General features: G+C 38.2%; 1 protein-coding gene across 1 annotated transcript; it reads left to right on the top strand.

Annotated features, from left to right (window-relative positions):
- Positions 1-931: 931 nt before the first annotated feature.
- Positions 932-25,106, top strand: MRPL1 (mitochondrial ribosomal protein L1). The gene is made up of 9 exons (XM_089526275.1): positions 932-1,022; positions 3,615-3,714; positions 7,666-7,921; positions 9,083-9,166; positions 10,813-10,884; positions 13,121-13,232; positions 16,345-16,445; positions 19,216-19,297; positions 20,948-25,106. Exons 1-9 carry the CDS (start codon positions 986-988, stop codon positions 21,118-21,120), a joined length of 1,017 nt encoding a protein of 338 aa, XP_089382401.1. The 5' UTR covers positions 932-985; the 3' UTR covers positions 21,121-25,106.
- The last annotated feature ends 459 nt before the right edge of the window (positions 25,107-25,565 follow it).

Genomic DNA, 25,565 nt, shown 5'->3' with positions numbered 1-25,565 from the left:
ATTATAGTGCTGAAATGAGAGCAAAGGTTGTTATTCCAGGTTTTGTTTTGGAATGTAAACAATTTGGAAATGGCTCCTAACTTCAATTCAAACCTAAATAAAAGGAGTACTGCATAAACAGTTTGAGGACAGTGAAACAAAACATATAGATAAGGGTTTGATTGATGAGTACCAAGAGAGATAGAGACGTGGTATGTTAGGTGTAATATTTGAACACCCAATGAATATACAGGAGTGTAAATGTTTAATTCAATGTAACCAATGAAAATGTGATTTGTAGTTTCCTTTGTTCAGAATACTATAAATACTCGATGGACCTCCCAGAAATTTGGAGGCATTTCCTTCTTCTGGGGACAACAATTGCAGCTAAAAATAAACATGTTTCCTTTCCAATCGACTCCTTGGTCTCCCTGCTGATTTCTGGTTAAAATTCTGGTTTCAAAATAATAAGCAATCATCAATCATCTATAACACTATTATTATTATTATTATTATTATTATTATTATTGAATGGTAAAAAAATGAAAACATGTGAAACAATGTAACACCCAGCGTCTAAAGCAGTGTCAAACTAGCATTACTTCTGCAGGCAAAAATAAAGGACAGCCTTTTAGACACTCTCTGGTCTCTGCAGAAACAATCCAGTTTGAGACCTCTTTTAACTGCCCAGGCTCAATGTTAGGGGATTCTGGGAAGTGTAGTTTTTGTGAGACATTGAGCCTCCTCTGTTGGAGATAGCTCTGGTGCCACAATAAACTACAATTCACAGGATTCCCTATATCACTGAGCCAGGGCAGTTAAAGAGGGCTCAAACTGGATTGTTTCTGCAGAGACCAGAGAGTGTCTAAAAGGCTGTCCTTTATTTTTGGCTGCAGAAGCAATTTTTGCACTGTGGTTTTGCAGCCTGGGAACTTTCCTGCCCAGTTCCTTGTTGCAAGTAGGAAGGCTTTTCCATTGCACTGCTGGGCTTGCCTTCCTTGGTAAGATGGCTGCGCCCACGTTGAGATGCTGCCTGAAAAGAGGTGAGTGCTAAGCCTGGGAGAATGGGAAGGTTATTGTTGAAACCGATGCTCTGTGGGTGCCTTTTCTTCCCCTCTTAGCCTCCCTTAAGCCCTTACTCTCCTTCAGTCTTGTTGGAAGGTTAAGAGGTGATGTGATAACCCTGTTTAAATGTTTACCCTATTTTCAGCAATGACTTGGATGAAAGAATAGGGAGCATACTTATCAAATTTGCAGATGAGACCAAATTAGGAGGAGTAGCTACTAACATCCCAGAGGACAGGATCAAGATTCAAAATGACTTGAATAGATTAGAAAGCTGGGCCAAAGCTAACAAAATGAACTTAAACAGGGAGAAATGTAAGGTACTGCACTTAGCGTGGAAAATGCAATGCACAGATATAGGATGGGGGACACCTGGCTGAATGAGACTTATAGGTGTGAAAGGGATCTAAGAGCCATAGAAGAGCACAAGTTGAACATGAGTCAACTGTGTGATGCGGCAGCAAAAAGGCCAATGCAGTTCTGTACTGCATCAATAGAAGTATAGTGCAGTGTTGCCAACAAGCCTCAAAGATAGTCCCCAGAATGTTTTTCCAAAATCCCCGGAATTCCCCTGGAAAGAAATTAATTAAATTCCCCAGACTTGGGAATGCTGGTATAGTGTCTAGATCAAGAGGAGTAATAGTGCCACTGTATTCTGCTTTGGTCAGGCCCCACCTGGAATATTGTGTCCAGTTCTGGGCACCACAATTCAAAAAGGACATTGAGAAACTGGAGCGTGTCCAAAGGAGGGCGACCAAAATGGTGAAGGGTCTGGAAACCATGTCCTTTGAGGAACGCCTTAGGGAAATGGGGATGTTTAGCCTGGAGAAGAGACGGTTAAGGGGTGATATGATAGCCCTGTTTAAATACTTGAAGGGATGTCATATTGAGGAGGGAGCAAGCTTATTTTCTGCTGCTCCAGAGACTAGGACCTGGAGCAATGGATGCAAGCTACAGGAAAAGAGATTCCACCTCAGCATTAGGAGGAACGTCCTGACAGTAAGGGCTCTTTGACAGTGAAAAAAGGAGTTTATCATACGGGAGGAATTTCTCTTAATTTTGAATGAAAAAAAAGTGGGGCCAGGACACATTTAAGTGAATTCACTAGTTCAGCGAATTTATGTGAATTCGAATTGCGTTCGAACTGACTTCCCATTGCCTGAAAATAGCCTGCCGTTGCCTGAAATTGCATGTGGTAGCCTATCATGCAATAACGTTAAATCCCATGATTGCGTTCGGATTGCCATTGGATTATACTTCCAATTTTCCTTGTCTGGTAAACTCCAAACTCTCTCGGAGTGTAGTGGAGTCTCCTTCCTTGGAGGTCTTTAAGCAGAGGCTGGATGGTCATCTGTTGGGTATGCATTGATTGAGAGTTCCTGCATGGCTGGGGGTTGGACTGGATGGCCCTTGCGGTCTCTTCCAACTCTAGGATTGTATGACTCAAGTTTAGGAATGGGCTGCTGTTTGATTAAAATCACAGTTGAAAACACACTGCAGAAATAATCCAGTTTGACAGTGCTTTAATTGCCCTGGCTTAGTGCTAGAGAATCCTGGGAACTGTAGTTTATTGTGGCACCAGAGCTCTCTGACAGAGAAGACTAAATGTCTCACTAAGTGACGGTTCCCAAATTTCCCAAGCATTGGGCCAGGGCAGTTAAAGCAGTCTCATACTGGATTGTTTCTGCAGTGTGTTTTGGACCACCAGTGTGTCAGTATTTATTTGGCTTATTCAGTACTTATTCAGGATGGGGACTGCAGTCAGGAGATCAGAAGAAGTTTGAGAATGTGGAGGGCAGCAATGAATAAACTAGAAAAGATCTTTAAAAGTAAAGATATACAACTGATCACAAAAGTTAGTATCATACAAGTAATTGTTTCCCCTATTACTATGTACAGATGCAATAACTGGATAGTGAGAAAAGCTGACAGAGAGAAAATCAATTCATTTGAGATGTGGTGCTGGAGAAGAGTGTTGAGGTTACCATGGACAACAAAAAAGACAAATAAGTGGATCCTAGAGCAGATTAAACCTGAAATCTCCCTGAAAGCCAAGATAATAAAGCTGAGGCTGTCGTACTTTGGCCACATCATGAGAAGGCACAACTCACTGGAAAAGACACTCATACTAGGAAAGGTAGAGGGATGTAGATGCATGCTAGATGGATGGACTCTATTGAGGAGGTCATGGGTATGAACTCACAGGACCTACAGTAAGCAGAGCAATGGAGGACAGGGAGTCTTGGAGGTGTCTCATCCACAGGATCACCATGAGTCAGGATCAACTTGAAGGTGGTTAACAACAAAGGCTTTGCAGGATTGTGTGAATGTGTTAGCTCTGAAAATACATGAGTGAGGACTAAGGCATCTATCCTTTAAGTGTAAAGCAAGTTCTATTGATGCCAATAGATTTTACTTCCTAATAAGTGCCATGGTTGTTACCTTAGGTCATTTTGTATTGGAATTGTTAAAGTGCCAAAGCATGAAAAATGAATGCTGTTAAGGTTTTGACTAACATGTTTGGTTATTGTGAATACATTTAGAGGCATGTTCTCACTTTCTTCATACAGTTTTAACTCGGAGTCATATTTTCTCCAAAAGTGATCAGCATTCCGCAGTGCTTCCCTGTTTTGCCAACTTACTTATTTCACATAGACACTATGCTGCAAAGTAAGTAAATATTTGTTTAATTTTTTTACAGTATTGCTAAGTAGAAATAAAATTAAAACTTCAGAAATATATTCATTAATTGAACAGGGCTTAGATAGGCATGTCATTAATAGTTCATATGCAGTAGGCAGCTTGTTTCTAAATGAATATTGAAAAATTCATATTAAAAATACTTTCTACCATTTTTTAGATTTTTTCATGTTATAACTGTATTATTGTTGTTATTTACTTATATAGCACCATCAGTTTACATAATGTTTTACAAGTAATAGAACAACAAAAAGGCCAGCCTTGCCAAAAGCACACAAGTGTAATATATATATATATATATATATATATATATGCGCGCATGTGTGTATGCACACACACACAGAAAAAGAAGATAGTTGATTAGTAGTGACTGAAAACAAGATTTAAAGTGATGCTCTTTTAAAAATTCAAGTGCCATATTTCAAAACAAAATTATTACAGCAGAAATGAGATTTACCTTATACATGCCCAAACATGTTAACACCTGATAAAAAGTAGGCAATGATCGAGCCGGGTCTGTTAGTTCTTACAGAGGACATTCAGACCTGAAATGCTACAGCCACAATAGCAGAAGAAGGTCCTAGCATGTATACCCATATTTTGAGATCAGACAGTGGGGAGAAAGACATAGGGCCTGAACAGACAAGGCAAAATAAAGTTGCTTTGGGTCACTTTGGAGGTATGCTGTTTAAATGACACAAGCTACGCTCCAGTCCTTAAGACTGGAGCATGGCTATGATGCGGCATCTGGCCTCTTAGGACGCATGCATCATTTAAACAGCATACCTCCAAAGTGACCTGAAGCAGCTTTATTTTGGCCTGTCAGTTCAGGCCCATAGCCTCTGAAATTGGATATATAAGTAGACTTATAAGGCTAAAATTAGTTTAGTCAGATGCTTTTAAAGGCAAAAAGATTAAAAACCAGCACTGAGATCGATCAAGAAAGTAATGGCTACTGAATGGAGATGAATCAGTGTCTGATATATATTCTCTTGACTACATCAATCAAAAGTCTGGCAGCTTTATTAAACTAGCTGGAGCTTCAGTGTTTTTTTTCATATACCTTCCTGTTAAGGGGGCATTACATTAGTTTAATATAATCATAAGGCATGAAATATAGCATGGAAAACCACTTGATATGTTGAGTTTCCAGAAGAGGAGAGGTGATATGATTATGTTTAAAAACCTAAAGAGATGTCATGTAGAAGAAAGAGTGGGTTTGTTTTCTGCTTCTCCAGAGACTAGAAAACAAACCAGTGGATTCAAATTACAAGAAAATAGATTCCATGTAAGCATTAGGAAGAACTTCTTGACTGGAAGAGCAATTCAGCAATGGAATACACAGCCTCAGATGTTGATGGACTCTCCTTTGTTGAACGTCTTTAAACAAGAGGCTAAATGACTGTCTTTCAGGAGTGCTTTAATTTTTATTCCCCCATGGTAGAGGGTTGCCCTAGATCAGTGATGGCGAATGTTTTAGAGACTGAGTGCCCAAACCGCAACCCCAAACCACTTATTTATCGCAAAGTGCCACGTCCCTCTGGCTTTCTAATAACAAACTCTGGCGAACTCTGTGCTGGGGTGATGGCGTGTGTGCCCACAGAGAGGGCTCTGAGTGCCACCTATGGCACTAGTGCCATAGGTTTGCCACCACTGTCCTAGATAGCCCTTGTGGTGCATTCTAACTCCATGAGTGTGTCTTTTCCAGGAAAGAGTATAGTAAAAAGTATTCTTGGTCACTGCTACCAATTAAGCATCACCAGAGATGTGAAGATTTGCAGGACTGGGAACAGTCTATTTTTCCCTGCTGTTTCCCCATATTGTACCATCTCCTGGACCATTCACATCTCTATCAGATCAAAGAGAAACCTCCAGGGAGTGCAGTCTCATTCAGTACAGGGTGTACATCTGTCCCTAGATTGATTTGATCTCCTATCCGACAGTACACTCAACTTCAGTGACTGATTTTGAATCTGCAGTTCCACTCTACTTTTATTAGCATATTGACACTAGATATATTAATGTAAATTTAAATCAAGAGTGGGAATGCTGTATGACCAGCGGGGGGACACATTGCATGACTGAGCAGAAATAAAAAGACAATGGAAACAATACACCGAAGAACTATATAAAAGAGATGAAAGGATGACAGATTATTCAAGGAAGAACCATTTGAAGGTGAACCTTCAATTTTAGAAAGTGAAGTGGAAGCTGCACTCAGAGCACTGGGGAGAAATAAATCATCAGGAATGGATGGCATACCAATTGAGCTGCTTCAGTCTACAGAGACAGAATCTACTCTAGTTTTAACTAAAATCTGTCAACAAATATGGAACACAAAACAATGGCCCACAGATTGGGAACACTTAATTACATTCCAATCTCCAAGAAAAGGGACACTAGGGGTTTCAGTAACCAGACCTTTGCATCAATCTCCCATGCAAGCAAAGTGATGGTCAAAATTCTACAACAAAGACTTCTACCATACGTGGAATGAGAAATGTCAAATGTCCAAGCTGAGTTCAGGAAAGTGTGCCCTGCGAAGGGCTGCTTAGGGAGCTGGGTATGTTTAGCCTGGAGCAGAGAGGGTAAAGAGGGGAAACTAAACAGGGCCAGCCCTGGTTAATACTTGGATGGGAAACTGTGGACAAATGCCAGCTATTGTAGGCTGTATTTCAGAAGCAGGAACTGGCAAACCACCCTTTGAGTGTTCCTTTCCTAAGAAAAACCTATGAAATTCAAGGGATGGCCATAAATTGACAGACAGCTTGAAGGCACATACATACACATACGCATAGCTGAATATGGGCAAAAGAAGATGAAAACATCCCTTGCTAATGTAGAATGGTATCTTCACCAATTTCAGGCTTGTGACGTCTTTTTAAGGTCAACCTGCAACATAAAATCCACTTTTAATCTTATCATTTATATAATCTTGTGCCATTATTTCTTTCCTTTTGTTCTGTTCCTTTTTCTTCCTTCTCTGCATCTTTTGCCTTCTCTTAAACAAACAAACAAACAATCTTGAAAAAAGAACATCTTTCAATAAAAAAAACCTTCTGCAGGGGACTACCTTTAAAAACAATCAAATAACTTGAATCGGTCTAAAGTGGAATATTCAGTCTATTACCAGGTGATTCAAAACAATGGTGCAAAAGTAAAGCCGTTCTTACTCAGTTTTGCACCATTCTTTTTGAATCACCCTATATATGGAGCTTGCAGTGCAAAACACTGTATTTCTGGACTCAATGCTAGATGTTTTGGTTTCCCCCCAAATATCTAGTTGGAAGTAAGACCCATTGAGTTCAATGTGGATTACTCCAAAGTAAGTTAGAATAGAATTGCAATCCAAGGGAATAAATTGGCTAGAAATAGAGATTTTAGGAATAACTGTCTCCCATATAATTGTTGCTTTAACCTTTAGATTTTACTCCATAGGCAGGCTTTTATATTCTTGATTTTACTTGGTTTTGTACAGCGCCGTGTAGATTTACGGTGCTTTATAAATAAAGTTAGTAATAATAATAACGTACAGTACTTTGAATTTTGATTAGTTTTATTAATTATTTTGCTATATTTTAGTTGTTACAATTTCCTTTAGTCTCCTATAATTTATTTTATTATAAAGCAACAAAATAAGAAAGTGGTGATGCCACTAATGCCATGCATTGATGGTCCATACACACTCAATGCTAGAATATTGGCTTTATTTCTTAATGTAACTGAGGGAGAAATAATTTGTTTTCTGTGGAAAGAGTGTGAAATTGGGGGGAAACCCCTGGTGAAAAAACAGTAAGTACATGTTTTCCTCTTGGTTTTGCTGTGGTTTAGGTATTAGCCTTGTTGTTAGAAGTTTGCATGTTTTCTTAGAAATAGTTGCTCAGATGGACTGCTTCATTTATCACCTTTGTTTTTTAAAAGACCAGCGAAAAAACCAAAAAGTGATCCCAAAAAGAAAGCCCAGGAATCAGAGCCCAAGCCAAAAAAGACACGTTTCACTTTGCCCTTACTGAAGGAACCAGTCGATGATGTTTATTTGACCTGGTGCTATGAGAGGCCAGTTTACGATGCAGAAGTGGCTGTAGATATGCTGAAGAAATTTCAACAGCTGGACTTCACTTCTCTCAACCAGCCTGTACATGCTGATATTACCCTGGACATGGCAATGGATAAGAAGGTACACTGAAAAAGACTCACCATTAGGATGTTGTATTAGACCTTTTTACTATATAACTGAAATCATATTTGAAAATTTGAAAAACTGGAGGGCTTTTTAAAATCCAGGGCTTATTGTCTGGTTCAATATTCAGGAACGAACCCTCTAGAAGCAGTTCCCAAAGTGCTGGTTGAAATCTCCTAACTGTGTCCTGGGGTGAAAATCATACAGCATTTCAGATATTGTTGAACTGCAAGTCCTAGCAGCTTTAGCCATCATAGCCAGTGGTGAGGAATGTTGGGAGTTGCAATCTATCGACTTCTAGAGTGCTGCATGATTCAGTCATACAAATATTGATACAACAGGTTATCAGAAGAGGATAGGGGGAAAGACAAATGCCTCTATCCAGAATGGTCTTCGTTGTTTTTAAATGCACCATAGAACATTTGTGAGGGGTGCTGACTGGAGATAATTTTGGGAATATTTTCAAGGTTGAGATCCATGCTCCTCAGTGTTTTTCTGCGACTTGGTTTGGGATTTACTTCAAACAACCAAGCCCTTCTCTTCTTCATGTTTTGTGTCATAAACTCCTTTTTGAAATTGCCATGTTACATGTGAGAAGCAGACATTTTGAGAGGCGATTGATGTGCAAGCTACCGTAATTATTCCAAAGTCCCTTTGGACACATGGAGCTACTTGGCCAGTTTCTTTAGATCTTGACTAGTGTGTATTTTGTCTCTCTCACACACACATTCTCTCTCTCTGCCATGTGTGTGTGTGCTATGTTACAAAGTGAGGAAAAAATGTTTATAAGCCAATATTCTGGGTCATGTCACCCAAATCTGCTGACCATTTTTAGTTCATCTTAAAAATGCAAAATCAAAGCAAAACAAAACCTCCATAGTGCATCAAGCCTTAGCTGTTAAACAGTTTAATGGTAGCAAAGTCACAGGTTTAAAAACCCTTTGAATGTGGCTTTGGATATTGCAACTGAAAAGACCAAAGTTCCAAAAGTTAAATGTCATTCCTGTGAAAAGAAATAAAGTGAAAATCTTGCTTATGTAAATTGAATCCCCATTTCATTTTTTATGTTTTGAATGAAAATACCATTTTTCTTTCTAGACTAAATAAATAAACAAAAGTATTTTGTTGGTGTTTTTCTTTTGTTTTTACACCTTTCAGAAAACAGTGGAACAGTTTGTTGGTACTGTGCTTCTACCTTACAGTTTCACTGATGACATCCACAAGGTTTTGGTATTTGCTGAGGTGAGTAACACAGCAATATGCCAAAGCTGTCTTGATATGCTGTGTATGATAGTGATAGTCAACACTTTGAAACAATGATTTGGGCTCTGTTGACATGAAGTACTCAGTAACAGAGGATGTGTTTTACTTAACACATGCATGTGGGGTATTGCAGTTTCCCTTTTAAAGCTGTGGCTCAGTTTATCATCACCATACATTTACTTTAGAGACTAACATAAACAAAGTCGTTCCCTGACTAGTGGAAATTACAGTTAACCTACAGCACTAAATAAATAAATAAATAAATAACAACTTTTACATAAGGGAGACAAAAACCAGTGGAGGAAGTAGAACAATAGGGAAAGGCAAGTGATTATATTGTGAACAAATGGAGATATAAACAACTAGGGCTTGTTTTGGTTGTGGATGGGCTTAAGCTTAAAACTTTGTAGGAGAGGCGGTTTTTGAGTTAAGATTTAACAGGGAAGATGTGTACTATGTAGGTATTATCAAAGAACATTCCAGGTGTTTTTGCAGATCTTTGTCACTTGGCAGATGAATGTATTTTGACCTCCCTATGCTGTATGATAAGACATAATTTAATGCTCACATTCATACATATTCCATTCTGCCCTTTGATTCTAAATTCTAGTATTGCAGAGCCAGACAGACACTTTAATACTCTGGACATATTTAGGGTATGAAATAACTACCTTACTAGAAGCTTTTATTTGGTGTGATTCTTGAGAATAAAGCAAGATTAAATAGATCTTTGACTAATCTGGCAAGGAGTATTTGAAGTTAAGTAAGAATATGTGCTCAGAAGCATTGACCTTCAATAGTTTTTGAGGCATTGCTTGGTCTTCTCTGCTCAAGGCACACCTATAAATTGGGTAGACCATCTGTGCCTGCTTTAGGGGTTTCCAACTTGGAGTAAGCAGGCTTTTAATATTAAGCAGGGAAGCTTTTTTATTGGGATGTTTTCTCTCTATTTTTTTTAACTTTGTATTTCTTTTAAGTAATTTTATATTGTTTTATGTAACAATGTTTTAATTGCTTTTTAAATTATTGTTCAGATTGTTTTAAGTGATTCTTTCTGGGAACCAACCTGGGTCCCACTTTGGGAGAAAGGCAGCATACTAAATAAATAAATAAATAAATGCATTCGTGTGGCAAAATGTCCATCCTTCATCCCAGACCTGGACAGTTGTAAGGATGGATTGAACAAATTCAGAGAATAAGACTATTGGAAGAACCAGCATGGTGCAGTGGTTTGAATGCTGGGAAACCGTGTTTCAGATCCCCACTCAGATCCCCATGGAAGTCCACTGGGTGTCATCAGATAAGTCATACTCTCTCAGGCTATGAGGAAGGCAATGAAAAGCTTCCTTTCAATAAATCTTGCCAAGAAAACCCTCTGATAGTCTCTATACATTGGAGCTGAAGCAACAATAACAAAGCTCTTGATAGCTACAAGTTGTGAAATATATGCATGTGTGTGTGTTTGTATATATATTCCCTCCATTAGGCCATTAGGCTGAGGGTACTAAGTGTAGGGTTTTGTTGTTTGTCACAGTGTGAACAGAGGCCTGGATAGATGTACTATATAGGCATTTGGTCTGATCAGCATACCTCTCTTTATGTTCTTAACTATCATTTTCTTTCAGAAAGCAGAAGATGTGACAGTAGCAAGAGAAAATGGAGCTGCTTTTGTAGGAGGGATTGAATTAATCAAGCCGGTAATTAAAATATTTGTAAATTAGGCATTGTAATAAGGTATTTTAAGGGGGGGAAATCCGATTTAACCTGAAATCAACTCTTCTGACTAGGTCCTTTGCATTATACTGTATATAATTCTGTCACTAGTTATCAGTTGATTTCTGGACACAGTTGAAAGAGCTGGCCATGACCTGTCAAGCCATAGATAGCTTGGTTCCAGCTGATCTGAAAGATGGTATCTCCCTGAGTGAGCAGGTCCAAATGTTGAGATCTTGGAGGAAGGCTTTTTCTCATTTTCATAGTCCTCCTTTTTATTAGAAAAGTGGAAACTAGAATTCTGCTAATGGGAGAGGTATTGCTTTATAGCTCAAATTGATGCATGTGTTTCAGGATGGAAGGTTTACCTCAGCTTTGTCCACAAGAACATGTGTGATTTCATTTTAATAGTGGCGTGTCTTGGTTTCAGGAAGTTGAATAAAAAGTTCAACATGTTGGCTTCTTCAGCTTCTTGGATGGCTATTTTTCTGGACGGAAGATGACTGGAACTCAAAAACAGGAGATTGTTTGTACATAATGACTTTGTCCTTTGATTTCCACTAAAATAACAGCTTAGCTTAAAGACTGGTTAAATAATTTTCAAAAGCATACCAGTGTGTGAAGGTTTTCACTGAGGAAAATTGGTTGTCCTTGGATTTCATTGGGTTCTGCTTGTAGTTGAATAGAGGTGTCATAATATTCTGTACAGCTTGCCATCGTGTCTCTGGGGCAGGCAAAATAAGAGGACATTCCACTCCAATGTTTATGTCCTAGAACTGAGAGTGCTCAGAGTAAATATTGGCCTTCACTGGCTATAGGTCATGAACACCATGGCCAGATCTGTACAAACAAAGACTTTCTGCTTTCAAATAAGAATAAATTTGCTTCACATTTTTATTTGTTCTGTATATTGATTAAAATATTTATCAATCGCTTTTCTGACCACAGAGCAATGCACAACAAGATACATGAAAAGCTGTGTTAAAAACAAAATGAAACCCATTTGAAAATGTTGAAAACCACAAGCCAAACAGAATAATACAGTTTTGATTGCCTGTTGGAAACTCAGGAAAGATAGAGCCAGCCATAGTTCCCTTGGTAGGGAAGCCCATAGTCAGTTCTGCTGCAGAGAAAGCTCTGTGTTGTGTAGTCTGTTTTGGCAGGAGAGTGTGCCACAGGGTCTTTGCGGAAGATCCTAAATTCTGGACAGGTTCATAAGGGAACAATTATTTTTTTCAGATGTTTTGGTCCCAGGCGACCAACTGTTGCTATCCTAAGGGAATTGATTTAGGATTCTTACAAGTGGAAGGCTCATAGTTTTATCAATCAAAATGCACCCCATACTTTCCTCTGCCCCCAATAATAATAATGATGTGTGGTCAGAAAAAACATAGTTACAAGTGGAAAACTATGTGTGGCTCTCACATAAATTCCATGAATGAGACAGGATTGTTTGACATTGGGGAGCATTCTTTGTATTTTGATTAAATATACTTCATTCTTGTGATTTTATAGGCATGAAAGACATTGCCCTGGTGGCGCAGTGGTTAAATGCCTGTACTGCAGCCATTCACTCGAAACCAGAAGGTTGCGAGTTCAAGATCAGCAAAAGGGCCCAAGCTCGACTCAGGCTTGCATCCTTCCGAGGTCGCTAAAATGAGTACCCAGACTGTTGGGGGCAAATTAGCTTACTTGCTAATTAGCTTACTTTCTGTTCACCGCTATGATCTTTGGAATAGCGGTATATAAATAAAACATATTATTATTATTATTATTATTATTATTATTGCAAACAATTTCTAGCTGTTTAAAACTGTGTTATGGCCGTGATAATGAATGTTAATCTTTGAACACTGTATTTACATTATGCATATAGTGCTTGCCTTCCATGGGTGGGGTTCATTGGCCTATAAAAGACAATTATGTAGGTACAGTGAGGAGGGAAATATAAGTCCACCTGGGACACAACTGAGACAAATCTACATTGGAATGAGCTAGTATATGTGGCCTCAGATTATTCTTGCCCAATTTAAAGAAATTTGTTTCAGAATTAAGAAAAGTGCCTTTAGGCATGTTGGATCTTTGGTCTTACATCTGGCAGTGAAGGGAGTATGAGGGGAAAGTACTACATATTTATATAACATTGATTTATTTGATAATGGTGTAATCTTAAGTAATGATCATTTATTTTTTCTTTTCAAAAATAATTTCTACTTTCAGATCTTAGATGGCGAAATACAGGCAGATTATTATGTTTCTGTGCCTACAATGTTATCTAAGATCTTATCTTTAAGGAGCACCCTGAAGAAAAAGTTCCCAAGGCTTAAAAACGGTAAGGGCCAAATTTTGTCTGAAGCATCTAACACTGCAATCCTGTGTGCGCTTACTTGACAGTAGCATTGGTTAAACTTGCTTTCAAGCAAGCATGCAGAATATTGGATGATATACATTGGATCTACATGTTAGGTTTGGATGTGAGGAATTAATGTATTGCCTGAAAGATGGCTCAGTTAAACACATAAATATTATTTTTAAAATCTTTTAAAATAGCTTAAAATGATCCTTATATATTATTGTAAAACAGTTTCATCAGATTGGTTTAAAACATTAAAGGCCAAGCAAAACAACACTGTTTTACTACATCTTGATTTGATGTTAGATACAGTTCATAGCTTGGAAGTATAATCTGTGTTTGACCACAGTTCTCATAGTCCACCACCAATGTGGCAGCTAGTTCTGCTAGTTTGGAGCTTTGGGGAGTTCCGGTCCAAAAAAGGAATGCTTGCAAGCCATAGTACATGACCAGGAGCCAGATAAAACTGCTTTGAGAGCCAGGCCTGGTCCAAAGGACACCAGTTATTTGGTCATTCAACTAACCAGATGAAACTGACCCAATCATTGTGTTACAGTGAGTGAAGAATGGCCACCAGGTTAAGAAAACAAAAATAATGACCACAGATGATTTACATAGCTTTAAAATAGATAATGAAGATATTGAAACAGTTCCAAGATTTTCCATCCCTTGGCTCCGTCATTAATCAGAATGGAGACTGTGGTCAAGAAATCAGAAGACTGGGACTTGGAAGGGCAGCTGTGAAAGAACTAGATAAATTCCTGACATGTAAAAATACATAATTGAATACAAAAATCAGGACTGTCCATGTCATTGTATTTCCCCTTTCTATGGTTATGAAAGCTGGACAGTGAAGAAAGTTGATAGGAAGGAAATAATCTCATTGGTTAGTGGTGCTGGAGAAGCAGTCTTTGGTACTGTGGACTGCTAAAAAGACACATAAATGGGTCCTAGAGCAAGTCAAGCATGAATTATCCCTTTAAGCTAAGGCGACTAAACTGAAACTGTTATATTTTGGCCATATCATGAAAAGACATGACTCACTAGAAGTGACAATAATGCTCGGTAAGGGTGGAAGGCAGTAGGAAGACCACATTTCAAATGGATAGGCTCAGTCAAAGAAGCCATGGCCCTGAGTTTGGAAGACCTGAGCAGAGCTGAAAGATATAGCCATGTTAGTCTGTAGAATCAGTATGTAGAGAGATCTTGCAACATCTTTGAGACTAACTGAAGAAAGAAGTTGGCAGCATGAGCTTTTGTAGTTTTAAGTCTACAAAAGCTCATGCTGCCAACTTCTTTCTTCAGTTAGTCTCAAAGATACTACAGGATCTTGCATACTGAGCAGAGCTTTTGATAATAGAGGGACTTGATGGACTCTTATTGATGGGTTGCCATAAGTCATAGTCATGTTGATGGCAGTTGACAAAAACAAAGTCTGGAAGTATCTCCAGTGTGATGAAAAGTAACATCTTCTTTCTCTTAAACCAAGCTGAAGTACTTCTCACTTTTGCTTTCTATCTAAATTTGTTTTGAATTAGAAAATTAAAGAAATAGTGTATTCTTCTGATTGAATATTTTTGCCTGCCTTAGCTATCTTCAAGCATATTTGCAGGCAATATATTTACCATTTTCTCTGTAGGAATTTCCTCCTTTGAAATTAGTAACTTACCAGAAAAGAAGACATAATACACCAGATGGTCAGAGCCAGAAGAGAACTATTTTTATAGTAAATGCCTTTGTTCCTCTTTTAAAATAAAGCTTTTCATTTTACATTTGTTCCATTCACCCAAACAAGCAGGGAGTAATAAAAAAGATGAATTATTTCAGGTGTGGGAGTGACATTATAACGGATCAAAACAACCCCTGCCAAAGTCAGTTTTTCATTCCTTGCAAGTGAGGACACAGCTTTTCTTCTGTTAACAGTTTCTAAAGCTTGAGAAACAGTTTTTATTGATTTATGTTTTTAGCTTAAATACACACATGTGTCTATCTTGCCCAAGACTTCCAACCACTTGTTAGAAATACTTTTAACTTGCTTTTCTATTTGAAAAGAATTTCCAAGGAATAATATCAAACAGATTTGAGACTTCTTCCCTTACTGGATGTGCTGGACATGCAGGGGGACACCCTTTGTGACTTGAAAGACAAAGCATCTGTTTTCTAGACAGACAACCAAGAATTTTGGAGACAAAAGATTTTTCCTTCAATACTCTTGCTTTAAGAAGTCTGAGATTTGTAGAGCTATTTCAGGTGCACTTGAGGGCCCTATGCATGACATGTGTAATTTTTAACTTCTTTCTTTGAATAGCAATCATGTAATCTCCACTCTCATTGCCTTAACACACACAGTTTATAAAATTCCTACTGTTTTGAGAAACAGATTCAAATCTTCCTTAGGTGCTCAATGGCAAGAAAATATTGAACAGACACTTCTCAGAAGTGAGAAGCATAAATGTATGTTAGATTTTAAGGTACCATGGAGCTCATAATTGTGTTTAAAGGTTAGCATAGCTTCTTTTCTGATAAAAATGTGAGCCTTAAAATGTTGTTATGTTGTGGCTCATAGTATAAGATATTTGTATGTATTTGGGGTTCCAAGTCAGGCTGAAGTACTAGAGAGAGGTTTAGCAAGATCTCGTGAGTATGTGGTATTATAGGGCATTAGAGAAACTGGGTGATGCCCTCTTATCCTAGGGTTAGCCTTGGATTAGGCATTGTTTAGGGTTATGGGGTGAATTTGCCTTTGTGGGAAATAGCATAATATTCTGAACTATTTTTATTGATTATAATTGTGAATATAAGTTCTTAAAATCAGAGGGTCTGAGTGTTATGTAGACCAGGAACATAATGTAACTAAAAAAGGATGGCCATGAGGTTGTTGTGCTCATGAAATTCCATATATTCATTTAGCATCAGGAAATGCTTGACATTTTCACCATGATGTGTGAGAATACTTCCCCAGCACTGAAATTAAATTTGGGGAGGGGGGAACATGTTCATGCAGAGCTCCATTTGCATCCTGGAGACACTATATGAATGTAATGGGTGGTACGGTGTTTGTTTAATGTTTCTTTTGTTTCTTTTGAGTCAGGGTCTGCTGGTTATGACATTGCTCAGATGGTTGGCTTCTTTAGAGTGTGCCACGAATATGAGGTTCTAGAAAATGACTTTATCCATACTCCAGTTGCAACGGTAAGCTTCACAGTGGAATTTGGCAACTAATTCACTTGAAATATTTGTTCTGAGTAGTTGTTAATAATTTACTGAAAACACACACACACATATGTGCCTCTAGATCTTCATTCACACTGTACAGGCAAATCATTACCTTTGCTAATGTAGGTGATCTCTTTCATCAAAAAGCAAGGTAGATGCCATGTTTGCAAGACAAAGCACATTAATAACCCATGTTGATTTAATATTTTAAGGTTATTAAATTATTTACTTTTAAAATAATTAAATACACTTATTGCTGTTTAATTGTTTAATGTAATTTTAAACAATAGAATAAGATCACATAAAAACGTTTGATCAATAGGTAAGGAGTCTTGGAAGGATAAGCTATCCTCATTTTAAAAAATCTCTAAATAGATACATAAAAGTTTATTCAATCCTAATGGCCCATGACAGGTAACAAATTATATAATGAAGATAAGTGTTTCTCATATTATGGAGTATGGGAGAATGGAACCCCATATAGTGGAGAGTAGGGTCTACTTTGCAAGCAGCCTTAAGCTGGTTGGCTCTGTAAACCGAGCTGTATGAAATGGCAGATCAATGTAATGTTAAGGTGACAGTTAAGGATTGTTTGCTTGTAATATATACTGTACTTCATAAAATTACATCTATCACCCATTGGACATTGTTCTTTTAAAAAGCAGAAGCAAAAAATCTGCTTTGGTTTATCAGTGCATTTCTGTATCATAGCTGCCATCAGCATAGAAGAGTTTTCCCTTCTTATGTGATTGAGGCGCATGATTGGGTTTTGTTTTTGCATTTTTGGCACACTCTTCTATTGTTTCTAAACATTAGATAAATAGAAATTGTTTTGTGTCTGCCTGAAATATTTAGAGAGGAGCTGGGAAGTTTTGATTATTTACTACAGGTGATGGTCCATGTTCTCCTGAGCCAATCTGAAAACTGATCGGGGTTATATAAGTTGCCTCCTGGTGATCCAACACACAGAGTTGTGTTCATCTGTCTGTCCCCCAAGGTGGAGACACTTTAAAGAAAGATTCATTGGGAGTCTTCTATAGCAGGAGGCACCTTCCTTCCTAAGTAGTAGAGCAGATCTCACCTGCAATCAATAACTCTCCCACATTGCAGAAATAAAGCAGTTTGACACCACTTTTACTGCCATGAATCTATCCTACAGAATGCTGGGATTTGTAATTTGAGAGGGTACTGGAGCTCTAACAGACCAGGCTGAATATCTCACCAAACTACAAATCCTGGGATTCCACAGGATGGAGCCATAACAGTTAAAATGTCAAGCTGCTTTATTTCTGCAATATGAGAGAATTTTGATTTCAGGTGAGAGCTGTTCTACTACTTCAATCCCCTGACATTACCAAATTTTGGAGATTCACAACAAATAACTGAAACTGACTGTCTCCTGCAAATTCTTGTAGGACCACTTCAGGCTTTTAGTATCTGAAGACAGCCTAGTCCAACATGATATTTTCCAGGTAGGCTGGACAGCTGCTTCCAGGATCCCTCAGCCATTATAGCTGGTTGTATATTCTTTTGGGCATAGCTAACTGAAAGATTCTGGGAACTGTAGTCCAACACATCTGGAGGGTATTGGTTTGAGGATGGCTGATCTGGAATAGTATGGTTCCCTTCCTGTATCTGAGAGAAGTCAGCTCCTAGTGATTGAGATGCCATATAATTTTCACGAACATCTTACTGTTTCTAGCTGTCTCTCCGTGTATAGTCAGGATCTTTCTGTCCATCAGTGGTGAAACAGACTGTGATGTGATGTTACTTCAGAGCCCACCTCCCAAGTCTTGCCTGAGCAAATTCTTCTCTTGCTGTTCACTTAGCCTTGAGGAGAGCATGCATCACCTGAGCTCAGATGCTGTTTGGAAATCCTGTAAAGAGATGTGATTATGTCAGAGAACATTTACTGAATCTCTGTCCCACAATACCAGGAATTCAAACAGGGGTTATACACTCATCCCTCCACATTTGCATTGTTGGCTTTTGCTGATTTGATTATTTATGGATTTTATTAATATGTTCTCTCTAGGAATATCTAGGTCCTCCAGTACAACTCTTTGGTCAACTTTAAACAAAAGTCGCACTGAAGGACCTAGCGATTCCTAGAGAGAACTTTCCACTAGGCAATTCTCCAGGACAATTCTATGGTCAGTGTCTGACAGATGTTGACCACAGAGTTGCACTGGTTGACCTAGAGATTCTTAGAGAGGTGTTCACTCAGAAAAAAACACTGTGTTTTGTTGTTTACGGTTTTTCCAAATTCATGGGGGTCCTGTGCCCTTAACCCAGTGAATGTGGAGGGATGAGTGTATATGTATATATCAGCTTTTCTGAAGCCTTTTACATTGGAGGAACCCTTGAAATAAACTTTCTGCTCTCAAGGAACCCCTTCGTTAACAAATGTATGTTTACTGCTCAAAAAATGTTTCAGTCACAATCTCTTGCAGAACCTTAGGGTTAGAAGGGATTCCGGTTGAGAAACCAGGGTTTATATATTTACAGCGGTTGAGTTTGCATACAAGCAAAAAAGGACTTTATGCTTTTTTCACAGCAGGGTATCTAATGATGCTAATGGCATTTTAGTACTTTACATCTTTAATAGAGAGGAAAATGTTTTTTCCTTTTATTAAACTAAAGCCCTGAACGCTGATTAAATATTTACCCCAGCCGTTGCCATTTTTATTAATCCGACAGCATTAAATGTTTTCTGCTTCATTAATTTTGCATTACCTTCTTATAGCTGGATATGCCTAATGATCAGATACTTGCCAATCTGGATGCAGTTATTAAGGACGTTTGTAAATACAAACCTTTGAGTTATGGTAAGCTACTCTCCTATCTTTTTTCTTTCCTTCTTTTTTTGGTCTCTTAATTGACACTAAAAGCTAATTACATTGCTCAGGCAGGTAAAGGGGATCCCATCTCCAACATGAAGGAGGAAGAAATTGCTTGATTAAAAACCAAACAAATTGTGATGCCCAACAATAAGAAACTGCTTTCAGGCAGCATGCAATAATATGTTGGACAGGATGTACTTGTTAATACAAGTTATCCTGCTTCATAGGTACTAATAGTCTTAATTCCCTTCTGTAAAAGAAGGTAGCTTTTGAACATAAGAACATAGGAATCTGTCTTATACTGAGTCACTCCATTGGTTCATCTCACTTAGTACTACTAACTCTGACTGGCAGTGTCTGCAGGATTTCAGGAAGTAGTCTTTCCTAGCCCTACCTGGAGATACTCGGGCTTGAAACTAGGCCATTTTGTATGCAAACTGGGCACTCTGTCACTGAGATACAGGATTTCTGAAAATAAAGTTCTGACTTCCTGTTGCCTTTGTTCATCGAAAACCATCTTGCAGGTGCCTGTTGCATTGTGTTGAAAATCCCCAGTATAAATTGTGAAATGGGAATCATAGGATCTTACGGGCCACAAAGACCACCTAGTCAAACCCTCTGCTATAGAGGAATGCACAACTAAACCACTCTGGAAAGATGCCAATCCAACTTCATTTGAATGATCTCCTTCCCACCCCACCCCAGGCACTCTATTCCGCTGTTGATTAGTTCTATAAAGAAGTTCTTCCTGATGTTTAGGTGGAATCTCTTTTCTTGTAATTTGAACCCATTGGTTGGTGTTTTATTCTTAGCAACAGCAGAGGACAAGCTTGCTCCAACTTTTACCTGACATCCCTTTAGATAGTTTGTTGTGGTCCCAGAGCTGTCATAAATTTACAGTTCCCCGAATTCCACAGCATTGAGCCATGGCAGTTAAAGTGAGGTCATCCTAGGTTATTTCTGCATTGCTGATGCAGCCTAAATTTTAGTTACTGACAGTAAGAGATTTAAGCTTTAAAATATCTTGGTAGTTTTTGACCTTACTCACCATGGGAATGCAGTCCTCAGGAATTTCTTGGGAATAGCTGAGCAGGGATTGGAACCCTACTCCCGGAGTCTTATTCCGGCACTGAAACCGCTATACCACTCGAGAGATTTATTATGGCTGAAGTAATAATAAACTAGTCAAATCTAGTAAAAGCGTTTTTGCTTATGCAAATGGGTTGTTCTCTTTCCAGCTATCAGGAAGGAAAAGAGCTCCATGGGATCTGTGCGCATGTGCGGGGGAACGGGATCACAGCTAGTCCCTTTAAATGACAGCAGTAAACCATTTTTAATGTTTCATTACCAATGTAGGTCACAACTCAACCAAACTTAAGAGCTTATAAATCATATTGATTTTCAGTGCAAGAGCAAAGTACATGCTTAAATCTCTTCCACTGAAATATGAGGCTTAAAAATGCTTGCTGTTGGCTAGCCCAGGGAGTTAATGTTTTCTATGTCCCTTTCAATATCTGTAGTACAACACTTTCAATGATTTAGGTTTTCCACCCATGTATCAGTCATCATTCACCAAGAACAGCAAAACAATAACTTATATTTCTTTCTACCCTCTTCCTTTTTTTTATTTTACAGGCCCATTTGTGACACGTTTGATTATTCGAACTTCAAGCAGTGAAGGCTTAGATGTAAAGTTTGAATGCTTTCTGCCTGAAGGAGCTGTGAAAGAAAAGGTGAAAGAGGTAGAAAAAGAAGAGAAAAAAGAAGAAGAAAGTGATGATGAAGGAGAAATGCAAGAGTCCAGATAATCTAAGTTTTGCATTAATGTCCTTGTTTATACCAAACCCTTAGAAGAACCACTTGACTGTGACTGCTTACATTATTTTTTCCATGGGACATGGAGCTATGAAAGACCTTGGACTTGTTCTCCATTCAGGCCAAGCAATTAATAAAGGACACAGAGAAAGTTTGGGTTTAATATCCAGTCTTGAAAGAGAGCCTACTCCAATATTTGAGGTAGTAATTAGTTATGAAAATGATCTGCACTGCAACATCCTTCCCAGTTCATTAAAAAGTACTGGAATTACCTTAAAGTACATGAAGCTGTTACCCTGAATGAAAAGTCTATGATCAGTTGGTATGTGTGTATCTTGGGAAAAGTCCAAATTCCTGAGGCGAGAGAATGCAAAAGTTCTTGTCTCCATCTTTTATTGTTGCTTTAATATCTCCGTTTGTTTAATCAATGTAAGAATTGGTTATATCATTCCAAAATCTTGGTTCTAAGAGTATAGTATTGTGTGAAACAAGATCAGCTGCTTCTACAGTGGCTTTGTTTTTGTATCTTTGATTAAGCATAGAGTAATTAGATTATTTGCCAGATTACTTTTAATAGTATACCTCATTCTGAGGTAGCTGAACAAAGCCTTGATATCTAAGCACTCCCATACAGCAGTGGTCTAGAGCAGTGCATCTCAAGTTATCTGATGGGCACTGGCATCATGTCAAGGCAAATATATTTGTCTCCATTGGTTATGATTATTTCTTTCTTTCCTGGAGGGAATGGCATCTGTCCATGTACCACCACTTTGAGTAGCCCTCATCTACTGCTGGCCTCTGATATTTAGTGGCCACATTCAGTGTATACCTGGAGATTGCAGGTCAGATCCTTTCTCGGTCCATAAATGGGATGGCTTGGACAAACCATGGTTTCTTAGCCTTATGTAAAATGAGGGCAAAGTATTAAGGTATCTAAAACAGAGAGCAGGTTCTCTGTCTCCAAGCCATTGCAAAGCTTGGGCAGGGGTCAAACCAGAGGTATGAAGCAGCAGGTAAGTAGGCTAGCCATAAGCTGAAGCAACATTCACACGATTCAGGGCATGGCAAGATACAGCCAGTTGAATAGACTAGTTAAAAAATATATAAAAGAGTTGAGTGATTGGAGATAGACAGTTGGAACATGGGAAGATTGAACACTATGTCAAGCGATGCAACGACAATAGTGCACTGATGTCAAGATGGGACCAGTTTGCAAGGCTGGAGGTAGCTGAGGGTGGGGACACTTTAAGCAATGCCATCTCATAGTTTTTGCTTTCTCATTCATTTAACAAAGCTGCTAGACTGAGAGAAGGGTTTGAATTTGGGCACTGTAGAGCCTAGAATTGGGTTAAGATTAATTCTTTTAGCTCACCAGATTTGAAGAATTCTGGCTAGACATGTCACTTGGCTTGAAATGCTTGCAGTTCCTGCCTCTCGTCTGCATATGGGGAGAAGGGAATTTGCACCTTTACTGCAGATCTGGTTAAAGGCCCATGGTGTTCGATGCTGTCATCATTGTATGTTCCCTTCTTTTCAACAGGGACTCTTGCAGGACTACCCTTCTACCCATTGAAATTAGAGGGAAAATACTTGTAGTACTGCCTGAATGTTTGCCTTTTGTGCGTTGAAAGTGCCACACAGTTGAGTCTCAGTCATCACCCTGCCTGAAATTTTGGGAAAGATTGTGGTAAATGTTTCTAAATAATTTTCATTTGAAACCACAATCCTCTAGAGCCAGCATTGATATTTTCTCGATATTCAGAACAGGATGGACTTAGATTGCTCTGCTATAGCTCCTGAGTGTAACGGACGAGTAAACGGTGGCTGTGATGAAATGTTTGCTTTTTGTCTAATCTTTCCTTTGGTTGTGCTGAGTCAGAGATATAAATTGGAGCAATTGTTTATTTTAAATGTTAACATGACATTCTGTTAAAAGAAGAGCGATTGTGTGGATGCTCCCAAAGTCCCCACGTTGACAGTTTAGATGGGGAAATCTATTGCTGGCAGTGTGACTTCTGTAATAGCAGATCTCACCTGGGTTTTGCATTTGGGTAAGTTCCATCCAACAGTCTCTACTATTAAACCAGCTTCTCTTTTCTGAATAGTGCCACATTTATTGTTTTAAATACTTCATCACAGTTGGAAACCTTAGCCTTAAACAGGATAAAAACCTATCAGATTTCATTTCTAGAACTAACAGGATGGAAGGAATGCCCTAGAGATGGATAAGCAGTTGCGCCAGGGATGACAACTTCTCTATGGCTGAGAAGAGCAAGCTGCCAAGTGCCACGAGTGCTGTTAATAATTATAATTGGTCCCAAATTGTGCTATGAAATGGGCGGCACATAAAATATAACTAGTCCTGTTAATTTGTATTTGTTACTTATTTTTTTCTGAGCTCATTTGTGGGTATTAAGGGAAAATGGGAAGATTTGAGTTGCCATCGCTTTGATTCCAGCAGATACATTCACTCTAATGGTAGCAGTATTCAAAGACATAGCCATGTTCATCTGTTTCAGCATAAAAAGATGTACAGGAATCCTCTAGCAGTTTTGAAACTGAGAAAAATCAATTTCTAGGATAAGCTTTCATGGACGCCAACCTACTTCATCGGATGCAGAATGCCACTCTTCATTCACGCATGTGGCCCCATTGTATTCTGCCAAAAGGGAAGGAAGAAAATTGAGCAACTGGAGCCCCATTATTTATTTTAGTTTTTAAGGAAAGAAAGCAAAAAGGCTTGTGCTACAACCTGTTAAACTTAGAGGATTGAAAGCATACTGGCCAACATTTCACAGATGAAAACCAGGATGCATGCAGTCAAGGAACATCTTGAGTGTGCTCAAGATCGCAAAAGTTACTAATGAAGAACACACAAACTCAGGGATACTGCAGCATTTTGCTTTTGGCTAAGCATACAGGGAAGCATATAAAATTTTGCCTCTCTCCCTCCTGCTGGATGCAAATTACAAATTGAGAAAGTGGGATGTTTGAAAGGCAGATGAAAAAGTAACTTGACAAGAGGATTAATTGAAACTATCCCTACCAAATCAGGACAGTTGGAGGGTATATGAGGAGCAGCCATGCGGCAAGGGAGAACGGTCTATGATGTTTTGCTTCCTGACCATTTTGTGGGGTATGGAGTTGTGTCTGCCTACAAACAAAATCTTAACATTTTTAGTACAGTTGGCCCTCAGTATTCACAAATATTTTTATCCATGGATTCCACCAAATGCACACACACATATATTCTAATGAGCAAATCTTGATTTTTCCATTTTATATAAGGGACAATATATTACTATGCCCTTCTATTTAATGGGATTCTATCCACTTGCTGAGGAATTTCGGTGTGAAAAAAGTGTAATGAAATATTGTTGCCACCAGATGGTGCCCATCCTCTACATAGTACTGCTTTTTCCCCTATCATTAGCATTTAACTATATAGAATTCACTGATGTCATGAACCCCCCCCCCCAAAAAAAAAAGAAAAACCCAAACAATTAAATAGTTAAAACTAAATCAGTGGAAGATCAGTGGTGCAAGATGGACATTGATCTGTCCAAGAAGACAGCATTTGGAATGTGTGTATTGTTCTCAAAGCTATGCATGTCTAGTATAACGTAGTGCAGAATTGAATAGTGGTTGCAGAGTTCAGCATTTGCAAATGTTTCATCTTTTTTTCTTTTTATGCCACAAAACACACACACACACACAAACAAAAAACAAAGTATGCCTTGAAGCTACAAATTGTCAAAATGGAAAAGACCTAACTACGGAAAAATATTTTTATCTTTACATTTATATATGGGCTGGGTTTTAATGTATGCAGTTTTATACTGTATTTTTTTATTTGCTATATTTAATTGTTTTTATTGTGATATATTTTAAAAAAGTTTTTATTTGTGAGCTGCCTTGGGTGCGTTCCTGGGAGAAAGGTGGCATAAAAATGAAGTAAGTAAATAAATAAATATACTTCTCATCCAATCTCATTTCATTTCTTACAAATCTTGATTCCCATTACATTTCGCATATTCTGTATTGCTTTTCCTGCTACTTTCCCCTCTCTTTTCTTTTTCTTCCCCCTTCCAACACTCCTCTATTCCTTATTTTATCGCCTTCATTTTATTGTTGTTGTTATTATTAATTAGATTTTTTTATACCCCACCCTTTCCCCAAAACTGGGAATCAGAGGGGCTTACAAAAGTAAAAAATGATACAATTAAAAGCATACAAAAATGGAACATTAAAATATAATGAAATTATTTAAGAATTTAATAATTGGTATAGATATACTATTGATATATCTTTTCTATCTTATGTATTTTGTACATTTGGCCACATATTTTCCCAATAATCTCTGACTCATGTCATTCTTCTACTTTTTTGATGATTTGCTTTTTTAACCAATAGGTCAATCTATCCATTTGCATCATGT

The sequence above is a fragment of the Sceloporus occidentalis genome, unplaced genomic scaffold (genome assembly GCF_023333645.1).
Source record: "Sceloporus occidentalis isolate IW3139 unplaced genomic scaffold, rSceOcc1.0.p SCAF_5, whole genome shotgun sequence".
Lineage (NCBI taxonomy): Eukaryota > Metazoa > Chordata > Lepidosauria > Squamata > Phrynosomatidae > Sceloporus > Sceloporus occidentalis.
This window is presented reverse-complemented; position numbering and strand designations above follow the sequence as displayed.

What these genes read in the sequence shown, in the direction of transcription:
- MRPL1 (XM_089526275.1), top strand. Translation starts at nt 986, where the DNA reads ATGGCTGCGCCCACGTTGAGATGCTGCCTGAAAAGAG. An exon ending in TCCATACTCCAGTTGCAACG is followed by an intron (nt 16,446 to 19,215) that starts GTAAGCTTCACA and finishes ACCTTCTTATAG; the next exon opens with CTGGATATGCCTAATGATCA. An exon ending in ATACAAACCTTTGAGTTATG is followed by an intron (nt 19,298 to 20,947) that starts GTAAGCTACTCT and finishes TTTATTTTACAG; the next exon opens with GCCCATTTGTGACACGTTTG.